This window comes from Trichomycterus rosablanca, chromosome 14 (genome assembly GCF_030014385.1).
Source record: "Trichomycterus rosablanca isolate fTriRos1 chromosome 14, fTriRos1.hap1, whole genome shotgun sequence".
In the NCBI taxonomy this organism is placed as follows: domain Eukaryota; kingdom Metazoa; phylum Chordata; class Actinopteri; order Siluriformes; family Trichomycteridae; genus Trichomycterus; species Trichomycterus rosablanca.
Genome location: NC_086001.1, coordinates 5,504,349 through 5,519,681, shown reverse-complemented (window position 1 = coordinate 5,519,681; position 15,333 = coordinate 5,504,349). Strand labels below are relative to the sequence as shown.

At 40.0% G+C, this 15,333-nt stretch overlaps 1 protein-coding gene across 3 annotated transcripts in view; it reads left to right on the top strand.

The window, feature by feature from the left end:
* dlc1 (DLC1 Rho GTPase activating protein) overlaps window positions 1-11,951 on the top strand; it is a 116,004-nt gene extending 104,053 nt beyond the window's left edge. For all 3 annotated transcript variants that reach the window (XM_063008988.1, XM_063008989.1, XM_063008990.1), the window contains 9 exons: window positions 217-396; window positions 1,251-1,410; window positions 1,582-1,789; window positions 5,312-5,525; window positions 5,901-6,015; window positions 6,719-6,925; window positions 7,582-7,799; window positions 7,901-8,074; window positions 9,717-11,951. In XM_063008988.1, the coding sequence (XP_062865058.1) occupies window positions 217-396; window positions 1,251-1,410; window positions 1,582-1,789; window positions 5,312-5,525; window positions 5,901-6,015; window positions 6,719-6,925; window positions 7,582-7,799; window positions 7,901-8,074; window positions 9,717-9,816 (1,576 nt within the window). In that variant the 3' untranslated portion in view covers window positions 9,817-11,951. The remainder of the gene's footprint in view (window positions 1-216; window positions 397-1,250; window positions 1,411-1,581; window positions 1,790-5,311; window positions 5,526-5,900; window positions 6,016-6,718; window positions 6,926-7,581; window positions 7,800-7,900; window positions 8,075-9,716) is intronic.
* Window positions 11,952-15,333: the final 3,382 nt, after the last annotated feature.

Genomic DNA, 15,333 nt, shown 5'->3' with positions numbered 1-15,333 from the left:
CTCGATAAGTCACTGCACGAGGATGGACCCTGTACTGGGCCTTTTTATTTAATAGTTTTATTGTCATGTTTATGGTACTTTAGTGGAAGGACAGACTTGAGAGAGTAGCTGCACGTTAGCAGGAAAATCTGTGTTATGAAAACGTTTAAGTGCTGCCCAGATGTCGAGGTATCAAAGGAGCTGCCTTCCAAACGTGTGTGTGTGTGTGTTTTTCAGGCCTCAGAAACTTCGCTGGCCCAGTTTCCAAAACTCTCACCGTCCAAGTGTGTCGTCATCGCCCCTGCAGCTTGGCTGCCAGTCGGTACTGCAGATGAATCTGCTGCAGAAATACAGTCTGCTCAAACTCACAGCACTGCTGGAGAAACACACACCTACCAACAAACACGGCTTCAGCTGGTGAGGAGCGCTCACACACACACACCTACACACACACAAACACGGCTTCAGCTGGTGAAGAGCACTCACACACACACACACACACACACACACACACACACACATCGACAAACACAGTGTTAGCTGATGAGGAGCACTCGCTCACACACACACACACACATCGACAAACACGGCGTCAGCTGATGAGGAGCACTCACACACACACACACACACATTTTAAAAAACACAATAGAAAGATTACACACTGTACATATTTAGCAAACTTCATAACACACACAGGCCAAACACTGTGAGACAAACAGAGTGCAAAAGTTTAAGTGTGTGTGTGTATCAGTGTATCTATGTGTGTATGTTTTTCTCCCTTCGTCCCTGATTGTTTATCATTTTTTTTGAGGAAGTTGGAAACAGATTTCAGCTGCCCTCAACCTCTGGAAGTTTCCCTCTGACACTCACTGTAGTTCTGCTGTGGTGTTTGCAGGAGAGGCTCCGATAAATAACGACATTCTATGAGAAATCATGATCAACCCACCACCACTGAGATCTTAAACTCTCGGGTTCAAATCTCAGCTGTGCTAGTGACCAGTCGGGCACCCGATAGGGTTGTTCATTGCACAGCGATCGCCTTTACTGGCTGTTTAAAGCACGGGCATAAGAGATGGTTGACTCACAGATGTGAAGTGAGAGTGTGTGACTCTCTGTACGCCATACTGCTCTCTGTGTGAAAGGGGGCATGTAATATTATGTGTCTTTATAGTGATTCTATGGTTCTTTTCATCAAATTTGTACCTTTTTTTAACGTGATATTGTGTGTGTGTGTGTGTGTGTGTGTGTGTGTGTGTGTGTGTGTGCAACAGGGCTGTACCGAAGTTTATGAAGAGGATGAAGGTGCGAGACTCAAAGGATCGAAGTGTGTTTGGTGTAGCGCTACAGGTAAACGTACAGAGAAGCGGACAGCCATTACCACAAGGAATACAACAAGCCATGCGCTACCTGCGGAACCATGGCCTTGACCAGGTGTGTATACACACACACACACACACACACACACACACACAGACACACAGCTGTAGGATTGATGTGATGTGGTAGTTCAGTAGTGTTTAGGTTTTATGAGGTTGGTGAAGGATGGAGAGTTCCAGCTCTCAGTGTACGTTCTGATTACGTCTCTCTCCTCTCGGTCTGCAGGTGGGTTTGTTCAGAAAATCCGGGGTTAAATCCCGCATTCAGGCTCTACGCCAGATGAACGAGTCGTGCGGCACGGAAGGGGGTGGAGTCAGCTACGAGGGCCAGTCAGCTTACGACGTGGCGGACATGCTGAAGCAGTATTTCAGAGATCTACCGGAACCTCTGTTCACCAGCAAACTGTCCGACACCTTCCTCCAGATCTACCAGTGTAAGTAAACACACACACACACATGCTCACACACACGCTAACATCACATATACACACTAATACACACACATGCTCTAACACAATCTATACACACACACTAATACACACACATATACACACATGCACTAACATCTATACAAACACACACTAATACACACACATGCTTTAACACAATCTATACACACACACAAATACACACATGCACTAACACCATCTATAAATACACACACGTACTAACACCATCTATACAAACACACACTAATACACACACACATGCTCACACATACTAACACCACATATACAGTGTATCACAAAAGTGAGTACACCCCTCACATTTCTGCAGATTTTTAAGTATATCTTTTCATGGGACAACACTGACAAAATGACACTTTGACACAATGAAAAGTAGTCTGTGTGCAGCTTATATAACAGTGTAAATTTATTCTTCCCTCAAAATAACTCAATATACAGCCATTAATGTCTAAACCACCGGCAACAAAAGTGAGTACACCCCTTAGTGAAAGTTCCTGAAGTGTCAATATTTTGTGTGGCCACCATTATTTCCCAGAACTGCCTTAACTCTCCTGGGCATGGAGTTTACCAGAGCTTCACAGGTTGCCACTGGAATGCTTTTCCACTCCTCCATGACGACATCACGGAGCTGGCGGATATTCAAGACTTTGCGCTCCTCCACCTTCCACTTGAGGATGCCCCAAAGATGTTCTATTGGGTTTAGGTCTGGAGACATGCTTGGCCAGTCCATCACCTTTACCCTCAGCCTCTTCAATAAAGCAGTGGTCGTCTTAGAGGTGTGTTTGGGGTCATTATCATGCTGGAACACTGCCCTGCGACCCAGTTTCCGGAGGGAGGGGATCATGCTCTGCTTCAGTATTTCACAGTACATATTGGAGTTCATGTGTCCCTCAATGAAATGTAACTTCCCAACACCTGCTGCACTCATGCAGCCCCAGACCATGGCATTCCCACCACCATGCTTGACTGTAGGCATGACACACTTATCTTTGTACTCCTCACCTGATTGCCGCCACACATGCTTGAGACCATCTGAACCAAACAAATTAATCTTGGTCTCATCAGACCATAGGACATGGTTCCAGTAATACATGTCCTTTGTTGACATGTCTTCAGCAAACTGTTTGCGGGCTTTCTTGTGTAGAGACTTCAGAAGAGGCTTCCTTCTGGGGTGACAGCCATGCAGACCAATTTGATGTAGTGTGCGGCGTATGGTCCGAGCACTGACAGGCTGACCCCCCACCTTTTCAAACTCTGCAGCAATGCTGACAGCACTCCTGCGCCTATCTTTCAAAGACAGCAGTTGGATGTGACGCTGAGCACGTGCACTCAGCTTCTTTGGACGACCAACGCGAGGTCTGTTCTGAGTGGACCCTGCTCTTTTAAAACGCTGGATGATCTTGGCCACTGTGCTGCAGCTCAGTTTCAGGGTGTTGGCAATCTTCTTGTAGCCTTGGCCATCTTCATGTAGCGCAACAATTCGTCTTTTAAGATCCTCAGAGAGTTCTTTGCCATGAGGTGCCATGTTGGAACTTTCAGTGACCAGTATGAGAGAGTGTGAGAGCTGTATTACTAAATTGAACACACCTGCTCCCTATGCACACCTGAGACCTAGTAACACTAACAAATCACATGACATTTTGGAGGGAAAATGACAAGCAGTGCTCAATTTGGACATTTAGGGGTGTAGTCTCTTAGGGGTGTACTCACTTTTGTTGCCGGTGGTTTAGACATTAATGGCTGTATATTGAGTTATTTTGAGGGAAGAATAAATTTACACTGTTATATAAGCTGCACACAGACTACTTTTCATTGTGTCAAAGTGTCATTTTGTCAGTGTTGTCCCATGAAAAGATATACTTAAATATCTGCAGAAATGTGAGGGGTGTACTCACTTTTGTGATACACTGTATATACACAATAATACACACACACTAACATCACTTATACACACTAATACACACACACATGCTCACACATACTAACACCACATATATATACACAATAATACACACACACTAACATCACTTATACACACTAATACACACACACACGCTCACACACTAACATCACATATACACACTAATACACACACATGTACTAACACCATCTATACAAACACACTTTAATACACATATGTACTAACACCATCTATGCACACACACACACCAACACTATATATACACAATAATACACACACATACACTTACATCACAAATACATGGCCTCACACACACACAAATACACACACATACAGCAACATCATATATATGCACACTAATACACACATACATTTATACCACATATACATGGACTCACACATAGGTACATCAACATCATGTGTATGCACACTAATACATACACACTCGCACACATTTCTGGGTCAGAAATATACATACAGCTGTTAGTTTATTATTTTCCAGTGTAAAAGGTTAAACAGTGGACTTTTCCTGGAAGCTTCAGCTCTGAACACGACATTCTGCTGCTTTATTTAACACTCTAACACACTTGAATTTCTAAATCTGTTTCTAGACAGACGTTCCTTTGTCACCAGTTTATCACCAGTGAATTTTAGTGCAGTCAGGATTTATGGGAAAACATTACCCCAAAAATGTTCCCATTCAGATTTGGAGAAGGAGTTTAGATCTGAGATTTCAGATACACAGGCGTCCTCTGTTTTTAACATTCACATAAACCCAGAGCCACCATGCCACATATATTCTTACATAACTGACATTTACCATTCATTCCCTTAGGCATAATATTCAGCATGCCATCCCAGAATAAAATAAGAAAGCTTTATTCACTCAGTCACACAAAGCAGCTACTTACAGCTACGTATTGGCTTCTTAAATGTGACTGTGAGAGAATGTTCTTTCTTTTTATTAAATCAGTGATCCGGTACATATTTTGCTTCATTCTATTTTCAGAACAATCTGACATCACTGTTTGCTTATAAAAGTCTGAACAGTTTGTTCTTGTTGATACAAATCGGAAGAAATGATAAAGACTAGCACATAATGAATTGCATTCATTTAGTCAATATTTGTTCAAATAACTTGAATATGTTTCATATTTGCTTTCATAATATATTGTATATACACCGATCAACCATAACATTAAAACCACCTCCTGGCTTCTACACACATTGTCCATTTTATCAGCTCCACTTACCATATTGGAGCACTTTGTAGTTCTACAATTACTGACTGTAGTCCATCTGTTTCTCTGCATGCTTTTTTAGCCTGCTTTCACCTCTGTTCTTTAATGGTCAGGACCACCACAGAGCAGGTATTATTTAGGTGGTGGATGATTCTCAGCACTGCAGTGACAATTACATGGTGGTGGTGTGTTAGTGTATGTTGTGCTGGTATGAGTGGATCAGACACAGCAGCGCTGCTGGAGTTTTTAAATACCGTGTCCACTCAGCTCTCACATTTATTACATACATATTTTTAATTTACAGATTATTCTGCGCCTCTGTTTCAGTTATCCCGGAGGAGCAGCGGGTGCAGGCGGTACGAGCTGCAGTGTGTTTGTTACCTGATGAGAGTCGGGAAGCGTTACACACCTTGCTGTGTTTCCTGAGTGATGTAGCGGCGAGCGTCAGTGAGAATCAGATGACCTGCACTAACCTGGCTGTGTGTCTCGCACCGTCACTCTTCCACCTTAACACCGCCCGCCGGGACGCCTCCTCACCCAGGTCTGTAGGGCTGAGATTCTATCTGGATGTTTTTATAGTAATAATATAATAATAATAATTAGAATAATAATAATTTGATAGGGCTTGAGTACAGTATTTGGACACTTGACCATAAGCATGTTGGACGTCCCATTTCAAAAACAAATGTTATTAAAATAGAGTGACTCCAGCCACTTCTTTGAAAAGGCTTCTCACTTAACTTTGAAGTATGTCTGTGGGAATTTGCGCCCATTCAGTCAGAAGAGCATTTGTATAGCTGGGCACTCATGTTATGTTATATCAATAATAAGTGTTGTTTATTATTTCTGGTTACGTTATTAAAAAAAATAATTCAGAACATTAATAACTCAAATTGTGTGTGTGTGTGTGCTGCAGGGTAATGAGCAGGAAGAACACACTGGGTAAACCAGATCAAAGAGACCTGAACGAAAACCTCGCTGCCACACACTGCCTCACACACATGATCCAGGAGTGTGGACGACTCTTCCAGGTAACTAACACACACACACAAATAAATGGTGATTTACTACCGAGTTGCAAACTGCCCCTCAAAAACTGTCCACCAGTATCTTTATTACACAAGCCTAAACTTAACATGCAGAATGCTTAGTGCCAATCCCACACATTTGGAATAAACCGGAACTCTGACTGGGAGCCAGCTCAATGGTTTTGTGGCTAATTAAAAGGTACAGCTATAAACCTGCAGCTTTAAGTTAGATAACTAGCTCCAATATATAGGGATCGCCCCAGCGGATCTGGTCCGCATACCAGACTTGGCACAGTTTCTACGCCGGATGCCCTTTATGAACAAAATCTACAGAGGGTGGATTGGCTGCTCAGAGAGCTCGAGAATGAGTGATTATCTGTCCCAGGGTGTGTTCCTGCTTACTACATATGGTAAAGAGTGTAAAACCACAAACATTCATGTTTTTCATAACCACTGATCCTGATCAAGGTCACGGTAGGTCAAGCACCACCCAGAAACTCTGGGCACAGGGCAGGAATACATCCAGGACTCATACATACCTAAGGGCAGTTCAAAGCAGTAAATCCACTTTGTGTGTTTTTGGAAGTCAGGACAAAAAAACAATGTAAACCCACAGTAAGAACATGCCAAATCACTCAAAAACTGTTCAGATTCTGAAACCGTGGAAGTGAACTGGTAGAATGAAATATTTGCTGCCCTTTCTCAGATCCCGGAGGAGGTCTCTCGCTGTAGGAACTCGTACATTGAGCAGGCGCTGATCCCGCCGAGGATTGAGGATCTACTGGACGGCTCCTGCACCTACAGAAACCTGGTTAAAGAGAGCATGGATGCTCTGCTGAAAGAGGCGAAAGAAAAGTTCAGGGGTTACGATACCTGTTCAACACCCGAACATGCCGAGCTTGCCTGTAAAAAGGTAAACAAGAACGAATGCACACACTTTATTTGTATTTATACAAATTTGCACGACACGGATTAACTGATTTCATGTGTAAATACACTGTACGGCCAAAAGTATTAGGACACCTGACCATGAGCTTGTTGGGCATCTCATTATAAAAACAAATGGTATTAAAATAGTGCTCTCTGTTTACATTACATCTGCATTGAGCAGATGCCTTTATCAAAAGCGACTTACAGTACTGTGACAGTGTACAGTCTGAACAACTAAAGGTCAAGGGCCTTGCTCAAGGGCCCAACAGCAGAAACCTGGCGGTGTTGGGGCTTCTGACTACTAGTCCAGTACCTTAACTGCTCTGGAAGTTGGAGTTGTGAGCTATAACTACAGTCACTCCATTTATAAGGCTTCACAAGACTTTAAAGTATGTCTGTGGGAATTTGTGCACCTTCATTAAAGAGATCATTTGTATGGCTGGGAACTGTCAGTCAAGAACTGGTGTTTCTTTAAATCAAGCTTTTCTTAATGTCGTTGTAGCAATTGTCATGGCTGAAACACATAAATTTGAAGAAAAGAAGGCATGTCCCAATACAGTTTGTCCCTACAGTGTATAAACATTTTTACTGTTATGATGAGCGCCCCCTTATGGAAGTGGTGTGTTGTTGATATTGCAGGTGCATGACGGCTGGTCCCTTCGGCAGTGGAAGGTCTGCGTGGAGGTGGCGGCGGGACCGGACGAAATTCTGCAGCGGATCCTTCGCGAGCAGGACCGCTGGGATGAGGATCTGCTGGAGAGTCGAGTGATCGAGACGCTCGACACCGACACCGATGTCTACCAGTACATCCGGAACAGCATGGCACCTCATCCACCTACCGACCACGTGGTGCTCAGGTAGGATTTACACACTGAACCTGTAGTCACGTGTCGCTCTGACAGGCGGCTCGTCGTTATTCTCTTCATGCACATTTTAACCTGAGGTGTGTGTGTTGCAGGTCATGGGTGACGGACCTCCCTAAGGGTGGCTGTGCTTGCGTCTGTGTGTCGGTGGAGCACGAGGCGGCGCCGGTGATTGGCGTCCGCACCAACGTGATAACGTCACGCTACCTCATCGAACCATGTGGACCAAACAAGAGTCGCTTAACGCACATCTCCAGAACTGACTGCAGGTAAATACAAACCCTCTACATCAGGGCCTTCCTTTTAAGCCACAGGTTTAGTCCCTGTGATTGAGGCTATCGTTGAGGATAACATGTCAACACTTTTCAGTCTGCTAAGAGCTTAAACATCTCAGAAATAAAGGCAGGGTTTTTTTTTGCTCGGTGGGGGGGGGGGGTGGCTTGATCATCAGAACCTCTTTGATGTATTGTTTAGATCTGTAAGGTCTTGAATGGAGGTTGGCTTCCATTGTTCAGAGAGCTTGCTCTATAAATATCAGGAGTATTATTATCAAACCAATTCTGCTGTCAACAAGTGTGTCCAGTCAGTCTGTGCTCTAGGGCAGCTTTTTTCAAGTGACCCAAATTTTGTCCATGATTTTTACAAACGATACATCAAAATGAAACAGAAAATGAAATATACTTAATTAATAAAATTGGTTGCAATCTGGTGGTTTACAAGATGTATGGTAAAGCCTCCACAAGGGGGTATTCATGTCCAAGTTCATTTTTATGTTTACATGCTTGTTAATATTTGTTTGCTTAATTATTTAAAATTTTCTCTGTGACCAATTTTTTTTGGCTTACGACATAATTTGGGCAGGTTGTTTGCAAGATGTGGATCGAATCTTTTGCACTTAATGAGTTCGTTGAAGTTAAAGATGAGTAGAGGAGTTTTAGGCTAGTACTGTCTTTAGGTATTGGTTTAAATTCTTTATTCAGTGTTTTAGTCTGGCTGCTAATCCTGCTAATGTCATGGTACGGTATGTTTTTTTAATCTTTGATCCCGCATTAAGTGGTTGTTTCCACTGCCAAGTACCCAAGTACCTGGTGTTAAATAAACCAAAGCAAGGTATGGGTGGTATTTGATTTTTCAAACAGAATCGCCACTCAAGTGAGGTAAAACAGTGTCATATTTAAAACCCACCTGCAATAGATTATATTACCGAAGTGCTGTGGATAAAAAAAGAAAAAAAAAAAACTTAAACAAGGCTACCGCAAATTAAACACCACAGCCACCGACTCAGGGGTTGCTGTTGCTAATGACAGCGGTTAGTATGGTGTATTTGCATAATCAAACCCTGGGTTGCAACCCTTGGGTGGGTCGCGAGCAAAAAATGGGTTTGCAGAGAATAATAATAATAATAATAAAAATTAAATAAAGGAATTATAACAGGCACATAAACACTAAATTAACTTGTACATGAATGCTCCCTTGTGGAGACTTTACATTACATCTTGTAAACCACAGAAGGGCCAGTTTGCAACCATTTTGATTGATGAAGTATATTTCATTTTGTGTTTCGTTTTGATGCATTGTCTGAGAAGTGGTAAAACTAGTGGACAAAATATGAGTCGCTTGAATAAAAGTTTGAAAAACGCTGCTCTAGGGTACTGTGAAATGGAAAGGGGTTTTAGGAGATCCCGTTGTTGGACCAAACAACCAGTTCTGTAAACTGCCACAAGTCTTGATATGGGGCTTGGTAGAATAAAGTCTATGTACTGATCTTACACTTGGATGTCTTTACTCTGACTTGGGTTACTGGTGGCATTAACTTCAGTGAGTAGCTTCATAATTTCCAGGAGTGTAAAAATAGACTGTCCTGAAGTTGTGGTAAACACATTCAGTAATATTCATCATTCTGTGTTCTAGGGGTCGCTGTCCTGAGTGGTACAACAAGCTGTATGGCCACCTGTGTGTTTCGGAACTGGTGCGAATAAGGGATTCTTTTACCTGCCCACTGGACAAATAAACACACCCTCGGACATTGTTCTTCTGGAGGACTGAAACATCAGAGGAAAAGGAGGATGATGTTTATACTTATATTATTACCTAGTGACACACAGCATGTCACAACTGGACAGTTAGAGACTGTGATTATGCTACCAGAGGACCACAGACCAATGCATATAAGACACAAGGTCACAGTAATGGCCTGAAAGACTGAAACGTCTGTGACTTCATATATGATGATGATGTCATGGATAGATTTGCAATGCTTCTGAGAAGCAAAATATGTGTGTGTGAGAGAGATGTGAGGCATTCCATGTGTGTGTGCGTGTGTTTGGTCAGTTATGTCTGTGTCTGCATGGTTACTAAGCTCTTTCACTGTATCTGCATGTATAACAGAAGAATGAATGACTGGGTGGATGATGGATGAGTGGGTGGATGGATGATTACACAGACGACTGTATGAATGGGTGTAAGAATGGACGTGTGGATGGACAAATGGGTGGACGATGCATGGCCGTTTGTATGTAAATGAAAGGTAACGGAACTGAATGCTGGTGGCTGGAACACCCTGAAAGTAAAGGAGAAGTGAACACGGGTTAGTAAAGTATGGGTCCACGATTCAGAATTGTTTTTAGCGTTAAAAAAGGATATTAATATATAAAATATAGATGGTGAGAACACGGCTACAGTTTTATCCTACCTAACAAACCTACTGCACAGCGACACACTTTTACGTTTAACTTTAAAGACTAATAAACTCTAATCTGATCATTTTACTGCACTAGCAAGTAATTCTGCTTTGCATCAAAATGCTTACAGGAATATAATACCTTTAAGAATTAACTTCTACTGGCTTATATAAAGTACCCTTGCCAGTATTTGTGTTTTTTTTCTTCTTTTGTCTGCTCCTGTATGTAAGGGTCACCAAGCACAACTGGTACAGTTTCTATTCCGGATGCCCTTCCTAATTCAAACCTTCTATTTCTATATGAGCCAATCCAATGCAGGCTTCATACCCAGGTATAGCCAATCATGTCTGCGTAGACACCCAGCTGGTTGATAGCTCAGCTAAATTATTTTTTTTACAAATGAAGGTTTAAAATTAGTACTACATTATGCTTAATGTCTTACAATCAAGTCTTAGTATTTTATGAGAATTATTACAGAATAATTAAGGTAAGTTTGTATTAAAGTCTAACCTTTAAGAAATAATTATTATTACTTTATTTAAAGGGTAAAATAATCATCATGCTAGTCGCCACTACTTTAGCTTCATAAAGACACCGTGTAGCAGTTCTTGATGGTGGATTCAGACTTTTGTACCTGACTGTATGTTGTGATGGACCAAAGCTACAGAGTTTTCTTTAAAAAAGAAAATTAAATGATTGATAGATGATAAAAGAAGAACTTGTTAGACGTGTTAATGGAAACGTTTGGAGAGAGAGATTCTGTTTTAAAGGAGAAAAGTGATTGTTTTTCTTTCTTTCATGGACAGTGTTAACCTAAATGAAGTATAACTACAGATATTAAACAATAAACACTTTCACTTACACTAATATTGTATAAATCTGCAACATATCTTTTACCCTTTAATGAAAATCATTTCATTTTCATATATTACCACTGCTTTATCCTGTTCAGGGTTGCGGTTGGTCAGTTTTTCCTGGAATCACAGGGCACTATGCACACACTTCAGACAGGACGCCAATCCATTTCGGGATCCTCACTTTAGGCACAACCAATCATGTCTGTTTGTAGACGCCTGGCCTTCTTTTACCTTTTTTTCAATTTGAAAGAAACGCTATTGGAAATTTTAAAATAAAAAACACTAAAAAATACCAAACTATTCATCATATATATGAACACCCCCCCCCCCCCCCCCCCCCCCAGTGTTGTTATTTTCTGTCTCTGTCCGAGCTGCTCTCGTGCCGTAAACGTGTACGTACGTTTGGAACCTGCATGACTGAACGTTAATTTAAAGCTTTGTGTATTTAAAGCAGATATATTGAGTTGTTTTTTGTATCCCATGGTATTGTAAATGTTACTTCTCTATGTTACAGAAATGAGAAAATGTTTTATCTTTTTTATTATTAATATTATGTCTGTACAGATTAATCAGGAAGTGCACTATTAAACATATTCAGAGAATTAAAACTGTTTGAATTAATGTTGCTCTTGAAATGAATAACAGGTCAGGTTTTTATTTTTTATTCATTTTAAATCTACAAGGATTTTATTATTTATATTATTATTATTTCAGTTTTTTATAAGATCTAAAAGACCTTTTATATTAAGACAATCTAAGAGGAAGTCAATTGAATCAGTCAAACATCTTTATCATAGAAGGTGATTTTTCTAAAAGCATTTAATGTAAAAATTCAATCTACACATTTTAAACTGATTTAAAATAAAATAATCAGTTTTTAATGTTTACAATTAATTCCATAATAAAGTTTTGCCTGTTTTATAACATCAAACACAGATCATAAGATTTTTTGAGATCCTGAAAGTTACATAATCAGTGTCTTCATACATTCTGAATCGTATATGTCACGTAAACATAAACAACAGTGTTGTGGGAACAGAGAGAGAGAGAGAGAGAGAGAGAGAGAGAGAGAGAGAGAGAGAGAACAACAGTGTTGTGGGAACAGAGAGAGAGAGAGAGAGAGAGAGAGAGAGAGAGAGAGAGAGAGAGAGAGAGAGAGAGAGAGAGAGAGAGAGAGAGAGAGAGAGAGAGAGAGAGAGAGAGAGAGAGAGAGAGAGAGAGAGATAAGAAAAAGTAGAACATTCCTTCCTGTGATCTGTCAGCTGTGAGAATGAAGTTAAAAAAAGTTTCCCACAATGATAAACTTTAACTGCAAAAACACTGAGGAGCTTCTACATACAAAACTACAGAGGATTCACAAAGTATTCAGACCCCTTGACTTTTTTCACAGTGTGGATTTGGATTTTCAAGACATAATAAGCATTTTTATTATCAGTCTACACTTAATCATCCATAATGACAAAGCGCAAACATGAAATGTATAAAGGTTATTGAGATCGAGATGTAGACAGTGGTGCCATTTATAAGTTTCTACTATTTTCTCTAGTAGAGATCTGATGCTTTTCTATATTGTCACCTTCCTAAAATAATGGCCTAAGTCATTTTTTCAGGTTTTTCAGGAAACACAAAAAACTGAACAAAATGGAAATAACTTTATGGGCTGGGCAGAGTTTTGTTCTGTTTAGAGCAGCTGCCATTTTAAAAAAGCATCTAAAATTGCATAAGTCATATTGTCTTTTGACTTAGGCAAAATAAAATTGCCCAAGTCACACTCTTGACATAGGCCATTTTATTACAGGGGTAGAATCACATGATCTGTTAAACTAAGGACATAGGCAATTTTACCAGAGGTGGACAGCATGGTGAGGAGGTGATTTAGGCAAAAATATCATTTTGGTCCAAAAATGACATAAGCCATTATTTTAGGAAGGTGACGATATACCATAAATTACACTTATTAAACGAAATGAAATAAAAAGGCCAGATCTAAGTGATGTAACATGACAGGAACACCAAACTCTGGCCATGTCTATATCATAGTGTCAGTAAACCATGGTGAGAATATGACAAAAATCAGAGCAGATCAGGATTTTCACCACAAAAAATGGTAAGTGGTACGTACCCCTTTGTGTTTTTTGGGTGATTTTTCTTGACCTTTCCTGACCTCCCCGATATTCACACCAAATGTGCCTTACATCAAACTGTAGACAGTGGTGCCATTTTTGTGTTTCTACCACTTTCCAAAGCTGAGATATGATGCCTACAAATGAAACAAATTCCAGTCATTAAATTGGATGAAATAAAAAGGCCATATCTCAGTGATGGAACATGACAGGAACACCAAACTCTAGCCATGTCCATATCACAGTGTAAGTAACCCATGGTGGGAATATCAAGAAGATTGGAGCAGGTCAGGATTTTTACCACAAAAAAAAGGTAAGTGGTACCCCTTTGTGTTTTTTGGGTGATTTTTCTTGACCTTTCTTGATCTCCCTGATAATCACACCACATGTTCCTTACATCAAGCTGTAGACAGTGGTGCCATTAAATGGGATGAAATGAAAAGGCCAGATCGCCTAACACTAACCTTAACCCCAAACCTTAAGCTATAACCCTAACCCTAAGCCTAACCCTAACCTTAACTTTAACTCTAAGCTATAACCCTAAACCTAATTCTAATTCTTTATCCTGAACCTTAACCCTAACCCTGAACCTTAAACCTAACCCTTAACTATGGTGAGAATATATGGTACATAAATTAAAAGAGTAACTCTAATCCCAACCCTAAACCTGACCCCAACCTTAACCCTAACCCTAAGCTATAACCCTAAAGCTAAACCTAACCCTAATTCTAAAACCTAAACCTTAACCCTAACCCTAATTCTAAACCCTGAACGTTAACCCTAACCCTAACCCTATACCTAACCCTAACTTTAATCCCTAACCCAGATCTCAGTGATCTCAGTGATGGAACATGACAGAAACACCAAACATCTTCCATGTCTATATCACAGTGTCAGTAACCCATGGTGGGAATATCAAGAAGATCAGAGCAGGTCAGGATTTTCACCACAAAAAAAGGTAAGTGTTTTTTGTGTTTTTTGGGTGATTTTTCTTGATGTTTTCAGATCTCCCCAATATTCACACCAGATATCACTGAGATCAACATCTAGGACACTGTACTAACATTTGTAATCTTAAATCTGAATCTGTAGCTTAAATTTAGAACTCATTTGTAATAACAATGTAATAAACATTCATTCAATTTTGACATTTTGTGATGTGTAGATCTCCACACTCCAGCATCGTAGGAGCACAAAACTTTGCTCACCTGTATATCTTCATCTTTGTGACTTTGGTGTAAATATGAAGATAATCAGAGAAGGTCAATTTTTTTTTTCTTAAAAAAATGGTAAGTGGTACCCCTTTGTGTTTTTTCGGGCAAAATTATTGATTTCTTCTGATGATAATTATATTTTCACCATAAATTACTGAGATTGAGATGTAGGTGATCGAAGTGCCCTTTTTATGTTTATATCATGTTCCAAAGCTGAGATATGATATTTTAATGTTCTCAAAACCCCATGTTTTGATTGTGCACCCTGTGTTCTGCTCTAAAAAACCCATAAAATCATTCTGGTGAAGAGCGACCTCTTGTGGACACACGGTGCACTGCATACTGCACAAAATAACGATTACTTACAGCTCGTGTTCTACGTTTGTATACGAGTGCGGAGAGATTTGGTTTAAGAAGAGTAATAAGGATCAAATTATTGAAATTTACTATTTTATTATTATTACTGTTGTCAATAAAAACAGCTAATATAAATAATTGTCACCTATTCTGATCTCTTCCAATCAAAGCTAAGCTTTAATATAATTTAATTAATATAAAACAGTATACTTGTTTATAATAAATATATAGTACAATATAATATAAAACAATATTATGAATATTATTATAAGCAAAGTCATTTAACTTTTCTACAA